The sequence below is a fragment of the Arabidopsis thaliana genome, chromosome 2 (assembly GCF_000001735.4).
Source record: "Arabidopsis thaliana chromosome 2, partial sequence".
Lineage (NCBI taxonomy): Eukaryota > Viridiplantae > Streptophyta > Magnoliopsida > Brassicales > Brassicaceae > Arabidopsis > Arabidopsis thaliana.
In genome coordinates this window covers 7530313-7545400 of record NC_003071.7, presented here as the reverse complement: position 1 = coordinate 7545400, position 15088 = coordinate 7530313, and the positions used below count along the sequence as shown (strand labels likewise).

The window sequence follows — 15088 nt, the reverse complement described above, 5'->3', positions numbered from 1 at the left end:
GAAATACAGGGGCAACACCGGAACATATCTTTCCGTTTTCTTCTGTTCTTAAGGATTTTTCATGTGGTTTTGCTTGAATGTGTAAACATCTTGTGGCATGAAGAGAATGAAAGGTGGCCAGGGTAAAGATGCTAGGATGCATGAGTGAGTGATTATTGGTGTTAGTATCTATCATGATTTATGGTGATTGATGAGAGACAATAAACAAATGTTTTTGGGTAGGGATTAGGGAGATACTAGCATTTAGAATTTCTTCTCCTGTTATAGTTAGCTTGGTCTTTTGGCAAAGCAGCACCCAGTAGCAAACCTAAGGGGTTTCACTTTTCAGAACATAGGGAAGAAGTAGAAGGTTGTGCCCGTATGAGTGGGCTTGTTAGTGTTTAAGCAGATAGCCAGACAGATGAGCTAGGTTCCATTATCCACTATGTTACAATAGTAATAATTGCTTTGCTGCTGGAACTAACATTGTGGTACAGTGTACCTATTTCCATATTCTTGCTGTTTCTTAATTTCTTTATCTAGGTTTGTATATCTTATTCCGAAGGATGAGTTTTTTTCCTGGTCCTGTTAGATTTGCTTGACTCAGAATTGTGTCCGACATCGGTATGCATCTATGAAAAGGAAATATCCATATGTTTTTCTCTACTTTTAACATTCTCTCTTTGAGTTAAATCTAAAACAAACTTGTACCTCAGTGGCTTTATTCAAGCAGTAGGTGTTGTGGCTAGGTTGGTATTGGATCACTCTAATTGGGAGAGCTTCTTTGCTTGTCAAGGTGCCTAGGTGTGGTTTTACCACTTATGATAAGTAGCTGATTACAATTGTAAACTCCTGCAAAATTGAACTTCTTTATGGCATATGAATGTTTTCTATAATCTCCAGCTTCCTTACCAAAACAGGTTACTCCTTAATCCAAGAGGGCATTGATATTATGTTCGACAAATACGGTTATACGGGCAGCAAACAGCAAGTTTTGCCAGAGTTTCAATGGTTTCTACAATTCAGATTGCTGCTCGAGCTAATATAGCCGACCACAGATAAGGTATCAAATCATTTGAAGACCAAAGATGACTGATTAGTATAGAACAAAAAACTTAACTTTGCAGAAACAAACACCACAAAGATAGGAACTTGGCTACTATTTAACTAAATCCAAACCAAACCCAAAGCAAAAAATGCAACATTTATTCGTGTGGTAGTGGAATCACTAATATGGATCTTTGACCCGTACCCGACCCGGCTCTAGATACACTTGTTCTTCATCGTCATCAATCATTGTATCATTTCTGAAGATCATCACAAGCAAAGAAAATGGAGAGCGATTCAGAGATGGTTCCGTTTCCTCAACTACCGATGCCAATAGAAAACAACTACAGAGCTTGCACAATTCCTTACAGATTTCCTTCTGATGATCCCAAGAAAGCCACTCCAAATGAAATCTCGTGGATCAACGTCTTCGCCAATTCCATTCCTTCTTTCAAGTTCATTCTCTTCTCACTACTTCTCTCTTCCGACCTTATTTAGTTTCTATTTACTTTGACCAGATTCAGACTCTGTTCATGTTCATGGGTCAGACCAAGCTTTGATTTTGTTACCAAAAAACTACTTCTCTTAGCCTCAAATATCAAAAAGCTCAGGAAACTTTTCGTCTTTCAGCTAAATTCGACTAATGTCGTTGGTTTGTTGTTTGTGTTGACTTTCCTGGGTTTACTTGGTTTTTGACTTATTTACATCAAGAGTAGTTTCTGGAAGCTTATAGGCAACAGTTGCAATCCTGTTTTTTAACCAGAAAATCCCATTAAATCTCTATGTTCTAAAGCTGTTTCATTTACAGGAAACGTGCAGAGAGCGATATCACTGTTCCAGATGCTCCTGCTAGAGCTGAAAAATTTGCAGAAAGGTAAATTTTTTGCATAATTGGTAGTAATTCTCAAGGTTTTGGTTGGTATGAAATCTTTTGTCATTGTCACCTTCATAAAGTAGAACAAAGGCTGTGCCCTGTGGTTTGTTTGATTCTCAAGATAGTGTTTCAGTCTTTTGATTTGCGTTTAATATCTCTTACCTTGAATCTGAAAGATATGCTGGGATTCTTGAAGACTTGAAGAAAGATCCAGAGAGTCATGGCGGACCACCAGATGGCATTGTAAGTATAAACACCACATGATCTTTTCCTTTGGTGTAGTGAGCTTTCTTCTTTTCATAGATTATCTTGGCTTATTTTCAGCTTCTATGCCGACTTCGTGAGCAAGTACTCAGAGAGTTAGGATTTAGGGACATATTCAAGAAAGTTAAGGTGTGAATTTCCTTTCAGTTTTCTTGAGGTTTTCAGATAGCTAGCACTTATTCTCTCTGATTAGATGAGTTCACATTCAATGAATAGGATGAGGAGAATGCAAAGGCTATATCACTATTTCCTCAAGTTGTCAGTCTGAGTGATGCTATTGAAGATGACGGAAAACGGTTAGAGAATTTGGTGAGAGGGATATTTGCTGGAAACATCTTTGATCTTGGTTCTGCACAGGTATCTTTCAATCGCCTCTCTTTGGTATCTCCCACAGCAAGCATGTCCTAATTTATGGGCTCTTTTCTTTTCACATCTTGAAGCTTGCTGAAGTTTTCTCAAGGGATGGTATGTCTTTCTTGGCTAGCTGTCAAAACTTGGTTCCACGACCATGGGTCATTGATGACTTGGAAAACTTCCAAGCCAAATGGATCAATAAGTCTTGGAAGAAGGTCACTCATTTGTTTTGCTCTTCCTTTTAATGCTTCGTTCAGACTTCAGTGGTTAACCGCTTGACGAAATGAATTGTTTATTTTCTCTTTTTCATGACAGGCAGTGATTTTTGTTGATAATTCTGGTGCAGACATAATTTTGGGTATTTTGCCGTTTGCAAGAGAGTTGCTCCGTCGAGGAGCTCAGGTACCTTTGACTATGACTGAGTCTTTTTTTTCACAGTCTCTTCAGTGAGCTTAAGTATACTCTGAATTGTTCATCCTCTTCATCTTTCCCCTTCAAGGTGGTGCTGGCTGCTAATGAGCTGCCATCTATCAATGACATAACATGTACCGAGCTTACAGAAATCTTGTCACAGGTGAATAAGTGATGAATGAGTAATTCGTGATATACACAGCTTTTAAAAGCGAATCTAATTTTTTAGTCTGAATTTACAGTTGAAGGATGAAAATGGCCAATTGCTAGGTGTTGATACTTCGAAGCTTCTGATTGCAAATTCGGGGAATGACTTACCAGTAAGCCATTAGAAGCTCCCTGAAAGATATATAGATGGTTTTATACTTTTATTCATTGGATTCTTACTTTTTTTCTCCCTCCCAAAAATCTGTTTTAGGTTATCGATCTCTCAAGAGTATCACAGGAGCTTGCTTACCTTTCATCTGATGCCGACTTAGTCATCGTAGAAGGCATGGTAAGTCCCATTTATAGTTTGAAAGTGAAACGCGAGTTAACAATTTAACTAGTCTTGGTTTTGTTAACTGACTTCTTGGCTGTTCTAATCAGGGTCGTGGAATTGAGACAAACCTTTATGCTCAGTTCAAGTGTGATTCTCTCAAGATTGGAATGGTAGTAGTTTCAATGTCACGTTACTCTCTTTTTTTCCTCAACAGATTAATGAAAAGAAATGTTGTGTGCCTATTGCTTATTTCTGATTTCTGATTTCTCATATTCTCCATCCTTTTGTTATGCAGGTGAAGCATCTTGAAGTAGCAGAGTTTCTCGGAGGACGGCTCTATGACTGTGTCTTCAAATTCAATGAAGTTCAGAGCTAATTAGTATTTCAGTACTCTCCAGTCTCACTTCTCTCTTACTGTCATTTTTAATTCAAAACATAGGGTACAAAAAGTAATATTTTTCCATCTTGATATGGTAAATCAATTTGAAACAAAAATATTTATTCGTTTGTGATGGACTGATGGATAAAATGGAAACCATAACTAAACCAACTATATACACTCTAATAAAGGGACTTGTTGAAATTATGCCTGGTTTGTCTAATTAGATTTTAATGAAGAAAATATGTTTTTTGTGCAAAACCGAATTCTAGGAAGAAGAAAGTATGTTTTGGTCAAATCACACAATGTAGAAGTTGATGTATTTGGATCACGGCCTTTCTTAGTGATGGATGTAGCTTTGTTAGTATAAATGTTTGTAGGAAACAATGGCAACACCGGGACACGTCTTTATTCTTCTGTTGTATAAGTATTTGTCAGGTGGTTTAGTTTGAATGTGAAGAGAACCAAAGATACCATGCACATTGGGTTATTGATTAGATGTGAGTTTCTTATAGCAGTAACCATGTCAAGTGAAATATAATGTGTGCACATGGTATGGAGGTAGACTCAAGTTGGGATACTAATTAATGAAAATAAATGACTGTCGGTTGCGTAAGCCAAAAAGAATCTCTAGTAAAGTATTGCCTAAAATGCAGATCGACCAAGTTGGGATATAAGAAGAAATACATGCATGAGCTGTTACATTTGGTTGGTGAAGTTGAATATAATACTGTGCTAATTAAAACCTAAACAACTCCTTAAAAACATTGCCTAAAATGCAGAATGATACATTTGGTTGGTGAAGTTGAGAATATAATAATACTAAAAACAAATCCTTCCTGTAACAGCTCACGAAGCTTTTCCTTTTTTTTCGCGAGGAGAGCTTTGTTTTAACAAGTAGGAGTAAAAGGGTAAATCTTGTAATCTTTGGGTTTTTTCTACACTCTCAACTCTTAACTCTCAAAGTTATACAGTAAAAACTCTATAAATTAATAATGTTGGGACCATAAAATTTTATTAATTTATAATGATATTAATTTATCCATAAATTAATAAATATTAATTTATAAAAATATTTAAGCAAAATATAACACTATATACTTTCGGAATAGAACAAATGTCGATAGCCTATTCGATTATCTAGGTAAAAATGAAGCATACTCCAAAATTCAAAAAGTTTAGAAGAAATTGTGATTTGTTTCTATAATGTTGGTGAAGAAGTTGAAGACGATAATATGAAACTTTTAGAAATAATGATACATAAAAAAACAATTATCACGTCATCACAACTTTTAGATGCATATCGAGAAGACAACACCAGGAGTTTTTGATGCAATAAAAAAATTAGACATGAACTTCAACAAGATTCGAACTTTTAAAAAAGACTAAGAAAATTAAATTCATATTATACTAGATTATCTTAAAAGCATATTTAAGATTTATGATTATTAATTTATGATATTATTAGGACCATATTTTTACATAGAGATTTCAAAATAATTATTATCTTATTATCTTATCGATTTTGGTTAATATTTACATTGGCCCGACTTGGGACCGACATAATATATTAATTTATCATGTTTATTAATTTATCGAGTATTAATTTACAGAGTTTCTACTGTATTCATTGTACATACAATTTTTTTATGAATAGTTTTTTTTATAAATATAATTTTACATTCATTCAAAAAAAAAGAAAGATAAATACCACAAATCATCAAAAATAAATTACTTGATTTCGCCAACTATATGCACATGCTACTTTATAATTAATTTATGTTCTTAAACATGTGCAATTTCCCTATAAAAGAAAAAGACAGTGAGTACTACAGACTACACTTCCTTCTCATTCAGCTTTTTACTCTTTAGATAATCTTCTGATAATAATCTTCAGCCATATTTAAGGTAACTTATCCATTCATTGGTACTTTCAGTTTGCTTCTTCCATGCATTTGTCATTCAGCATATACTTTGATTCCGCTTTTCTCAGATTTTGATTTTCATTTCTCCATTATTCAACTGAGATCTTCTTATATGTAGAGAGATTTTGATTAGCTTCTATTTTTATTGAGAGTAAAACATAAAAATGGTAATAGTAAGCAAATAACGTAAAAAAAAATATCGTGTTTTACAAATTTCCTTTGTTGGTTTTCCACAGATTTAAAGAACCCTAACGAGAGAAAAAAATGGACTGGGATTACTATACGCTGTTGAAGACGAGTGTGGCTATTATTATAGTGTTTGTTGTGGCCAAACTCATAACCTCCTCCAAATCCAAGAAGAAAACAAGTGTCGTCCCACTCCCTCCAGTTCTTCAAGCGTGGCCTCCATTTATCGGATCCCTAATCCGCTTCATGAAAGGTCCAATAGTGCTACTTAGAGAGGAATATCCTAAGCTTGGAAGTGTTTTCACAGTGAAGCTTCTTCACAAAAACATCACTTTTCTCATCGGTCCCGAAGTCTCGTCCCACTTTTTCAACGCTTATGAATCTGAACTCAGCCAGAAAGAAATTTACAAATTTAATGTGCCTACTTTTGGCCCCGGAGTTGTGTTTGATGTTGACTATCCCGTTCGGATGGAGCAGTTCCGATTCTTCTCCAGCGCTCTCAAGGTCAACAATTAAGGGGTTATGTTGATCAGATGACTAAAGAAACTGAGGTAATAAAAAGCTGCATTGAATATATACAATTTTTTTTGACAAAATATTCTAAAAGATTTGATGGTCTAGTGTTTCAAAATGTAAAATATGTTTTGATATTTTTAGCTTTATTAGAAACCGTGCGACTAATTTTATAGCTATTTTGATAATTGGTTGAGTTATTTTTATTTAATATTTTTTGAAAAAAAATGTATGTCATAACCCTTGTGTTATAGCCAAAACATCAAACATTTTGAAACACTAGAGCTGTTGACCCAGTGGTAAATCTCTCATGCATGTGGAAATGTTGTATTTGAGGAGATAAATTTAACTTGGTGTGGCTCTCGTCTCTAGAAGATGTAGACTTTCGGGCTTGAACTTCCAGATATTCAAGAAAAAAATAAAAAAAAATTCATCATCTCTTTATCTCATAGTAATTTTATTTATGGAGATATATAATCGCAATTCAGATATATTATTAGTTTTATTAGTATTATTTACCTTATATAAAATCGCAATTTTTTTATTTTTTTGAGTTTTGACATCCAAAAGGAAAATAACATATACTGTATATAATTTTTGGAAAGCACTTGTATGTACATATATTTGCCAATCATTTTCTATGTAATGTTTGCAGGATTACTTCTCAAAATGGGGAGAAAGTGGGGAAGTGGATCTAAAGGCCGAGTTAGAGCGTCTAATCACCTTGACTGCTAGTAGATGTCTATTGGGTCGAGAAGTCCGTGACCAACTTTTTGATGATGTTGCTCCATTGTTCCATGACCTTGATAAAGGCATGCAACCCATAAGTGTCATCTTCCCAAAGCTCCCCATTCCAGCTCACAATTGTCGTGACCGTGCTCGCGGAAAGATTGCAAAAATCTTTTCAAACATCATAGCAACAAGAAAACGCTCTGGTGACAAATCAGAGAACGACATGCTACAATGTTTCATCGACTCAAAGTACAAAGACGGTAGAGAGACAACTGAATCTGAAGTAACTGGTTTGCTCATTGCTGGTTTGTTTGCAGGACAACATACAAGCTCTATCACTGCCACATGGACCGGTGCTTATCTAATTCAAAACAAACACTGGTGGTCCGCGGCTTTGGACGAGCAGAAGAAACTGATTGGAAAACATGGGGACAAGATCGACTACGATGTTTTGTCTGAGATGGATTTTCTGTTTCGCAGTGCAAAAGAAGCTTTAAGGCTTCACCCTCCAAAGATCTTACTGCTGAGAACAGTACACAGTGATTTCACCGTGACAACTCGAGAAGGAAAGCAATATGAGATACCAAAGGGTCATATCGTTGCAACTTCTCCTGCATTCGCCAACCGCTTACCTCATGTCTACAAAGATCCGGAAAATTTTGATCCGGATAGATTTTCAAAGGAAAGAGAAGAGGATAAAGCAGCTGGTTCGTGTTCATACATCTCTTTGGGAGCTGGTAGGCACGAGTGTCCTGGTGGATCATTTGCGTTCTTGCAGATCAAAGCCGTATGGTGTCACTTATTGAGAAACTTTGAGCTTGAGTTAGTGTCACCTTTCCCTGAAATCAACTGGAATGCTTTGGTCGTTGGTGCTAAAGGAAATGTCATGGTTCGTTACAAGCGTCGTCCCTTTTCTTAAAAACCTTGTTGCAACTTTTTTTTTTTTTTAATCTTTCCTTTGATCTTTGTTTGTTATGTTGCTTGTTTGATCGTATGCTAATAATTTCACTCATAAATTTCAACATCTACAAAATAAATGATATATATATATATACAAAAACACCACGAAGTTTGGAATTTGGCTACTATTTAAAGTAGTAAATACAAGGGTTTATTTGTAAAGTAGACACTTTTTCAAAAATAATTTGCAAAATAGGTAGTTTTTTAAAAAATTAGAGATATAGACACTTTTTTTTACTTTTTGTGAGATAGAGAATATGTCTAATAGACTAAAAAACAAAATACCTATCAAATACTAAAATACCCTTTATCTTGAGAGAGAATAAAAATAATATGAGAGACCATTTTTATTTTATTTTGTTTGTCTTTATTTTCTATTTTTCTTTATTTTAGTTTTCTTAAAAAATTATATTGATTTTTAGAGTATTTTTATGTCATCAATTTAATACACAAACATTTCAAACATCGTTTTGTATACTAACTATTATTCATTGGTGTACAAGTGTGTATACCGATATTTCATAACTAGAGGTAATGTTGTTTTTAATATTTTACAAACATAATGATTGTATAAACCAAATATTATTACTCAATATAATGGTGTACATGATGGTGTACATAATTAAGTTAATCTTGATGGTGTACAAAATGATTGAAACTATTATGACGATTGGTGAATAGAATGGTGTATACAACTTTTAAATGATAGCATATAAGATTGGTAAACAAAGTGTACACTTACTAGAAATGTATAAATCATTATTTTAGTTAGTGGTGTAAATCATCTCGTACACCAATGTTAGTACACTGTTTTATATATCTCTAAAGGTGTACGATCATGTACACCATATTTTCAATCATCTTTGTACACCATTTTGTATACCATTGTAATCGGTCTATCACTTCTTACATCAATATTATATATTAACTTTTACATTATTATCGTACACTAACATTTGTTCACCAGTTTTAACAATATTGCGTATACCGTCGGTTGAAATTAAATAAAAAAATGCTACATATTTTTGAAATATAGCAAAATTAGTCTTTTTAGATTAACATAAAAAATTTAAAGTTAATATGATTATATGGTAATTTTTTATGAAAAATTATTATCAAACAAAGTAAAAATATTTAAGTAAAAATAAAAAAGAGAAAAAGTAAAATTTGACTTAAATTTTGTTTTTATCTTACTACATAACAAAATAACAAAAGGTTATATAAATCATTTACTAAATAGAGAGGAAAGAGAAAAGTGTCTATTTCTAAAAAATAACTAAAAAACTACCTACTTTGCAAATTATTTGTAGAAAAAGTGTCTACTTTTCAACTTATCTCTAAATACAATCCGAAAACTGACCCGTACATACCCGACCCGGATCTATTAGACACTCGTTCTTCGTCGTTATCAATTCGGAGATGATTCCGTTTCCTCTGTTACCAACGCCGATTGAAACCAACTACAGAGCTTGCACCATTCCTTATAGATTCCCTTCCGATAATCTCAAGAAAGCCACTCCTACTGAAATCTCCTGGATCAACGTCTTCGCCAATTCCATTCCTTCTTTCAAGTTCCTCTCTCTCTACTTTGACCTCATTTAGATACTGCTCATGGGTCGAATCAAGTTTTGATTTTGAAACCAAAAATTGCTTCTTTTAGGCTCATATTCCAATAGTCTGCTTGATTAATTGCAAATTCTGTCAAAACTCATGAAACTTTTAGCCCTTAAGCTATTGATAGTGTAGTTGCTAGTTGTTGCTTTGACTTTCCTCTGTGTTTACTTAACATCACGAGATTGTTTCTGGAAGCTTATAGGAAACAGATGGAATCCTAATTTTAACAATAATTATTCTCCATTGTTCTAAAGCTGTTTCATTTGCAGGAAACGTGCAGAGAGCGATACCAGTGTTCCAGATGCTCCTGCTAGAGCTAAAATTTTTGAACAAAGGTAACATATTTTTTTGCCTTTGCGTATTAATGTGGTAATTCTCAAAGTTTTGGTTTGTAGGCAAATGTTTTGCTAATGTCACCTTCATAAACTAGACGAGTTTTGTGTCCTGTGGTTTGCGTTTGATATGTCTTACTTTGAATCTGGAAGATATGCGGGATTTCTTGAAGGCTGGAAGAAAGATCCAGAGAGTAATGGTGGGCCACCAGATGGTGTTGTAAGTCGAAAACACCTTATGATCTTTCTCTTTGATGTAGTGAGTTTTGTTTTCATGGATTATTTTGGCTTGTTTTCAGATTCTCGGCCGAGTTCGTGAGCATTTACTCAGAGAGTTAGGATTTAGGGACATATTCAAGAAAGTCAAGGTTCGAATTTTCTTTCAAGGGCACTTGAGGTTTTCAGATACAGAGATACTCTTTCTCTCGCCCGCTCTCTCTGATTAGATGAGCTTGCATTCAATGAATAGGATGAGGAGAATGCAAAGGCTATATCACTATTTCCTGAAGTTGTCAGTCTGAGTGATGCTATTGAAGATGACGGAGAACGGTTAGAGAATTTGGTGAGAGGGATATTTGCTGGAAACATCTTTGATCTTGGTTCTGCACAGGTATTCCATTACTTGAACAACGCTGGTTTCTTCAGTTGTCTCTCTTTGGTGCTCCCACAGGAAAAGCTTGTCCTAATTACGCGCTCTTTTCTTTTCGCATTTTGAAGCTTGCTGAGGTTTTCTCAAGGGATGGCATATCTTTCTTGGCTACCTCTCAAAACTTGGTTCCACGACCATGGGTCATCGATGACTTGAACAAGTTCCAAGCCAAATGGGTCAAGAAGCCTTGGAAGAAGGTCACTTGTTTGTTTTGTGCTTTATCTAATGCGATGTTCAGACTTCAGAGGTTAACCGCTTGACAAAATTAATTGTTTATGACAGGCAGTGATTTTTGTTGATAATTCTGGTGCAGACATAATTTTGGGTATTTTGCCTTTCGCAAGAGAGTTGCTCCGTCGAGGAATTCAGGTACGGTACCTTTGAAAATGACCGAGTCTTTTTTTACAGTCCCCTGAGTGATGCAGAGTACTATCTAAATTGTTCTTTCTTTATATTCCCCCCTGAAGGTGGTGCTAGCTGCTAACGAGCTGCCAGCTATCAACGATGTAACATATACTGAGCTTACAGATATCGTGTCGCAGGTGATGAATGATGTAATTCTTGATATTAACTAATTCATGAAAAGTGAATCTGATTTATTAGACTTAATCTACCAGTTAAAGGATGGAAATGGCCAATTGATAGGCGTTGATACTTCAAAGCTTCTGATTGCAAATTCAGGGAACGATTTAGCGGTAAGACATTAGAAACTCCAGAGACAGAAATGGGTTTATTCATTAGATTCTTAAGGTTTTTTTCTTTTTCCCTCTCGAAAATTTGTTTCAGGTTATTGATCTCTCAAGAGTATCGCACGAGCTTGCTTACCTTTCATCTGATGCAGACTTAGTCATCCTAGAAGGCATGGTAGGGGCCCATACAATGTGAAAGTGAAGCACGATTTAACAACTAGTCTTGGCTTTGTTAGCTAACTTCTTGGCTGTTGTAATCAGGGTCGCGGGATCGAGACAAACCTTTATGCTCAGTTCAAGTGTGATTCTCTCAAGATCGGAATGGTAGTACTTTCTCTATGTCACGTTACTCTCTCTTTATTCTGACTTGTCATGAACATCTTTGGTTATGCAGGTGAAGCACGTTGAAGTAGCACAGTTTCTCGGAGGACGACTTTACGACTGTGTCTTTAAATTCAATGAAGTTCAGAGTTAATTACATTTCAATGATATTGTACTGAATCATCCATTCGATATATCATTTTATCAAACGAAATCAACCTAGATTCCTAACAAAACCAAGGAAAAACAAAAAAGACTTGCAATTCACTCAACAATCTAACCTCTAAATAAAGGAAGCGGGATCAAATTAGGAGTATAAACACAATGACAACACTTAAAAATTCCAGAACCTATTTGAATCTTCTTGCACAGATCTCCACTCACAATATAAATGCAAGCCAATCCAATTTTTCCGGTGGCTCTTCTCATTGCTACGTAAACGCACAAGTTCTTCCGGTAACTAGGGTTACTTCTTTAGGGGATTTCTTGATTCTATTAAAAAGAAAAAGGTAGTTTTGAGCCTTTGATGTGTTACGTGTTCCAAAAGAAAGAGAAACTACAAAACGTCCGCTACAACTTTTTCTGGTCGGTGGTGATAGAGATAAACTTTAATTAATATCATGGACCGTCACAATTTTAAGAACAAGAAAAACTAGGTGCTATCCACCCCTTGCATTGCATTGGAAAAAGTAGGTGCTATTCACCCCATGCATTGCATTGGCCAATACTAGGTTCATAATCTTTTTCCATAGAGAAGCAAGACAAGATTGGCCACCGTAAAACCTCATTAAGAAACACACTAAAGGGTGTTGTATTCTTCATCGTGGCGACAGCACATCTCTGTCTGTTAAGGTGTATTTGGAAGGGAAACTCTACTTTCGCGTATTCTCAGGCTATGGGAGGCTACTAGAACCTCTGTCTCACATGTTTGATACTTCAATGATATTATATATCTTATTTGGAAAACGTAATGCAAATAAAATCTAGGGTAAATTAGCCAAGTAGGTAATTTTAAAGTTGCTAAATTTCCAAAGGGTTAGTTTTTTTTAGACCCTTTGGTTCATAGGATATTTTTTGCCAATGTCACCTTCATAAACTATACTAGTTTTGTGTTATGCGGTTCGAGCTTAAAATTTCATAACCATTTCCTTACCGTACTTAGGCTTTTCTTCATAACTGTTTTAAAGATTGGAAATAGGCAAATACCAAATAGCTAAAGCTTAAAACATTTATAGAAAAACAGACTAAGTACATTAATCAAATGGTTCACTTGAACCTCGATATTACATTATAGTCCATAGGCGAGTAAATGAAGAAGAAAATGCTTAAGGAGACGAAAAGAGAGTAACATCAGAGGGACCGAAATCTAACCTATAAATAAAGGAAGCGAGAGCAAATTGGGTGTATAAACACAGTGACGACAGTTAATATTTCCAGAACCTATTTGAAACTTCTTGCACACATCTTCCCTCACAATATAGATGCAAGCCAATGCAGTTTCATCGTCGCCATTACACATGTATAAGGTCTTCCCATAGATGAAGTAACTAACCGTACCAAATAACTTTGGCAAGTTAGGTTTTGACAAGGTCATCAACTTTAACCACTCCACGCCCTCTCCACCGTTCCCATTGTCATTACTAATCCTCTCTTTCGTTACCCATACCCCAATCTCCCTTGTTACACTGCATTGCTTTAACAACGAAAACCGATCTCCCTTATAAACCGCGAGGACAAGTTCATCAGTACTATGGCTCATTTGACACGGAAGGAGACAAAAAGGTTTGAAATCCTCCGTCGAGAAATCAAAGATTCGGATGTAGTACTCATCATTCTCATAATTACTACAACCAAACCAATAGAGATTTCCATTTAATGACACATTTGATCGTTTAGCTGTTTCAGTTATGGGCCAGTCGTCATCCTCAGGTCTATCAATAAACCTCAACGAGTCAGACGCACACTCGTAGATCACAACTTTCTGATCTCTCAAGACTTTACCGTGACAAAACAAATGGCCCAAGATCTTGTAAACCTTTTCGGGTCTACTATTATCGTACCCTAAGCCGAAAACACAGAACTCTTGATTCGCGTACTCGATCCATCTAACCTGTCTCAACCATGGATTCCAGAGAGCTGTCATGTTGTCCCAATACCGATAGTTATAAAACAAGAACTCATCGCAAGTATTTATAATTGTGCGATTCAAATCTGTACCCCGGCTATGAATATCATAGGTGGGTATCTCATGCAACCTTATCGTTGGATCGATGTTGTTGTGATCGATGATGTCTACCGAATAAATCTTGGAATTGGTCAAGATAATGAATTCGGGACGGGAGCGAGACAAGTGATTGTTGATGAAAGTCTTGTCGTTGAAAAGAGAGTTCCAGTGTTTAGACACGGTTCTGAATCGAACAAGAGATATAGGTGGCAGACGAGAGAGTATGTCTTCCTCCAACTCCCACGGAAGAGCCATGAGGTTTTCTGTTCTTAGTTTAGTTTGGACTTTGGAGTTATAGCTCTGAACAAAAAAAAATAGGAGAAGAGACTGTATTTATCCTCTGTTAGCAAAGGAAAGTAACTTTGCAAATTAAAGCTAGATTCTGACATTTAATATAGACATATATGTAATTAACATGTGACTTAGACATGTTAACAAAGTGAAAGATTGAAAAGTTCTTTCTAAATTATTGAGCCAATAATATTTTTGAAGTTTATATAACAAATCAAGAACAATTAAGTGCAACACTTTTTAATGAGAAGCTAGACTGATGTGTGTAACTTTATTTTTGAAAGCAACAAAGCTGAAAATAAAATTGTAACGGTAGGAGAAGGAAAAATTTGGGGAATATCACATTTTTAACCTTCAAAGTAGTATTGGGTAACACTTTAAACCTTGATATATTTTCACTAATACTATAAACTTTCAAACTAATTTTACTAACACTTTAAAACTCCAAAACAAAATTTACTAACACTTTAAACCTCCAAATTAAATTTTTTTATTTGTTTCGCCCTAAAAGATAACGGAACCATAACTCCCATCAACGGAAAAACTAAACATATTTTTTAACGAAATAATTTTACTTTTTGAGGTTAAATAATATTTATGTGTCCCATGTGTCAAATTATTTTTACTTTGACGTTAAAAAAATATATAATTTTACTTTTTGACATTAATTTTTTTTTTGATATTAAATAGTTTTACTTTTTGATGTTAAAGAAAAACAAAACAAATAATACATTTTACTTTTTTGTTGAGGGGAGTTACTTTTCTGTTATCTTTTAGGGAGATCCAAAGAGAAAATTTATTTTGAGGTCTACAGTGTTAGTAAAATAAGTTTAAAGATTTATAGTAAAACTTGTTTTTTAGTT

The 15088-nt window shown here is 34.9% G+C and overlaps 3 protein-coding genes and 1 pseudogene across 5 annotated transcripts; 3 read left to right on the top strand and 1 right to left on the bottom strand.

Annotated features, from left to right (window-relative positions):
- The first annotated feature begins 1017 nt into the window (after positions 1 to 1017).
- On the top strand, positions 1018 to 4088 carry AT2G17340 (pantothenate kinase). The gene is made up of 12 exons (NM_127289.4): positions 1018 to 1481; positions 1835 to 1900; positions 2077 to 2143; positions 2225 to 2293; positions 2381 to 2521; positions 2605 to 2733; positions 2834 to 2920; positions 3018 to 3092; positions 3172 to 3249; positions 3348 to 3425; positions 3518 to 3580; positions 3706 to 4088. Exons 1-12 carry the CDS (start codon positions 1312 to 1314, stop codon positions 3784 to 3786), a joined length of 1104 nt encoding a protein of 367 aa, NP_565412.1. The 5' UTR covers positions 1018 to 1311; the 3' UTR covers positions 3787 to 4088.
- A 1521-nt stretch (positions 4089 to 5609) lies between these two features.
- Positions 5610 to 8187, top strand: CYP51G2 (annotated as a pseudogene). Its single transcript has 3 exons — positions 5610 to 5697; positions 5951 to 6451; positions 7069 to 8187.
- A 1209-nt stretch (positions 8188 to 9396) lies between these two features.
- On the top strand, positions 9397 to 11946 carry AT2G17320 (pantothenate kinase). 2 transcript variants are annotated; one of them, NM_127287.5, is made up of 12 exons: positions 9397 to 9676; positions 9989 to 10054; positions 10205 to 10271; positions 10351 to 10419; positions 10521 to 10661; positions 10769 to 10897; positions 10983 to 11069; positions 11168 to 11242; positions 11318 to 11395; positions 11487 to 11564; positions 11651 to 11713; positions 11784 to 11946. In NM_127287.5, the coding sequence occupies exons 1-12, from the start codon at positions 9525 to 9527 to the stop codon at positions 11862 to 11864; spliced, it is 1086 nt and encodes a 361-aa protein (NP_179324.2). In that variant the 5' UTR covers positions 9397 to 9524; the 3' UTR covers positions 11865 to 11946. The 2 variants fall into 2 exon arrangements, with proteins under 2 accessions (NP_179324.2, NP_001323667.1); NM_001335546.1 differs by having other exon boundaries at positions 11651 to 11946.
- Positions 11947 to 12988: 1042 nt separating this feature from the next.
- SON1 (F-box and associated interaction domains-containing protein) lies at positions 12989 to 14207 on the bottom strand. The gene has a single exon (NM_127286.2). The coding sequence runs from the start codon at positions 14187 to 14189 to the stop codon at positions 13077 to 13079; it is 1113 nt and encodes a 370-aa protein (NP_179323.1). The 5' UTR covers positions 14190 to 14207; the 3' UTR covers positions 12989 to 13076.
- Between the last annotated feature and the right edge of the window lie 881 nt (positions 14208 to 15088).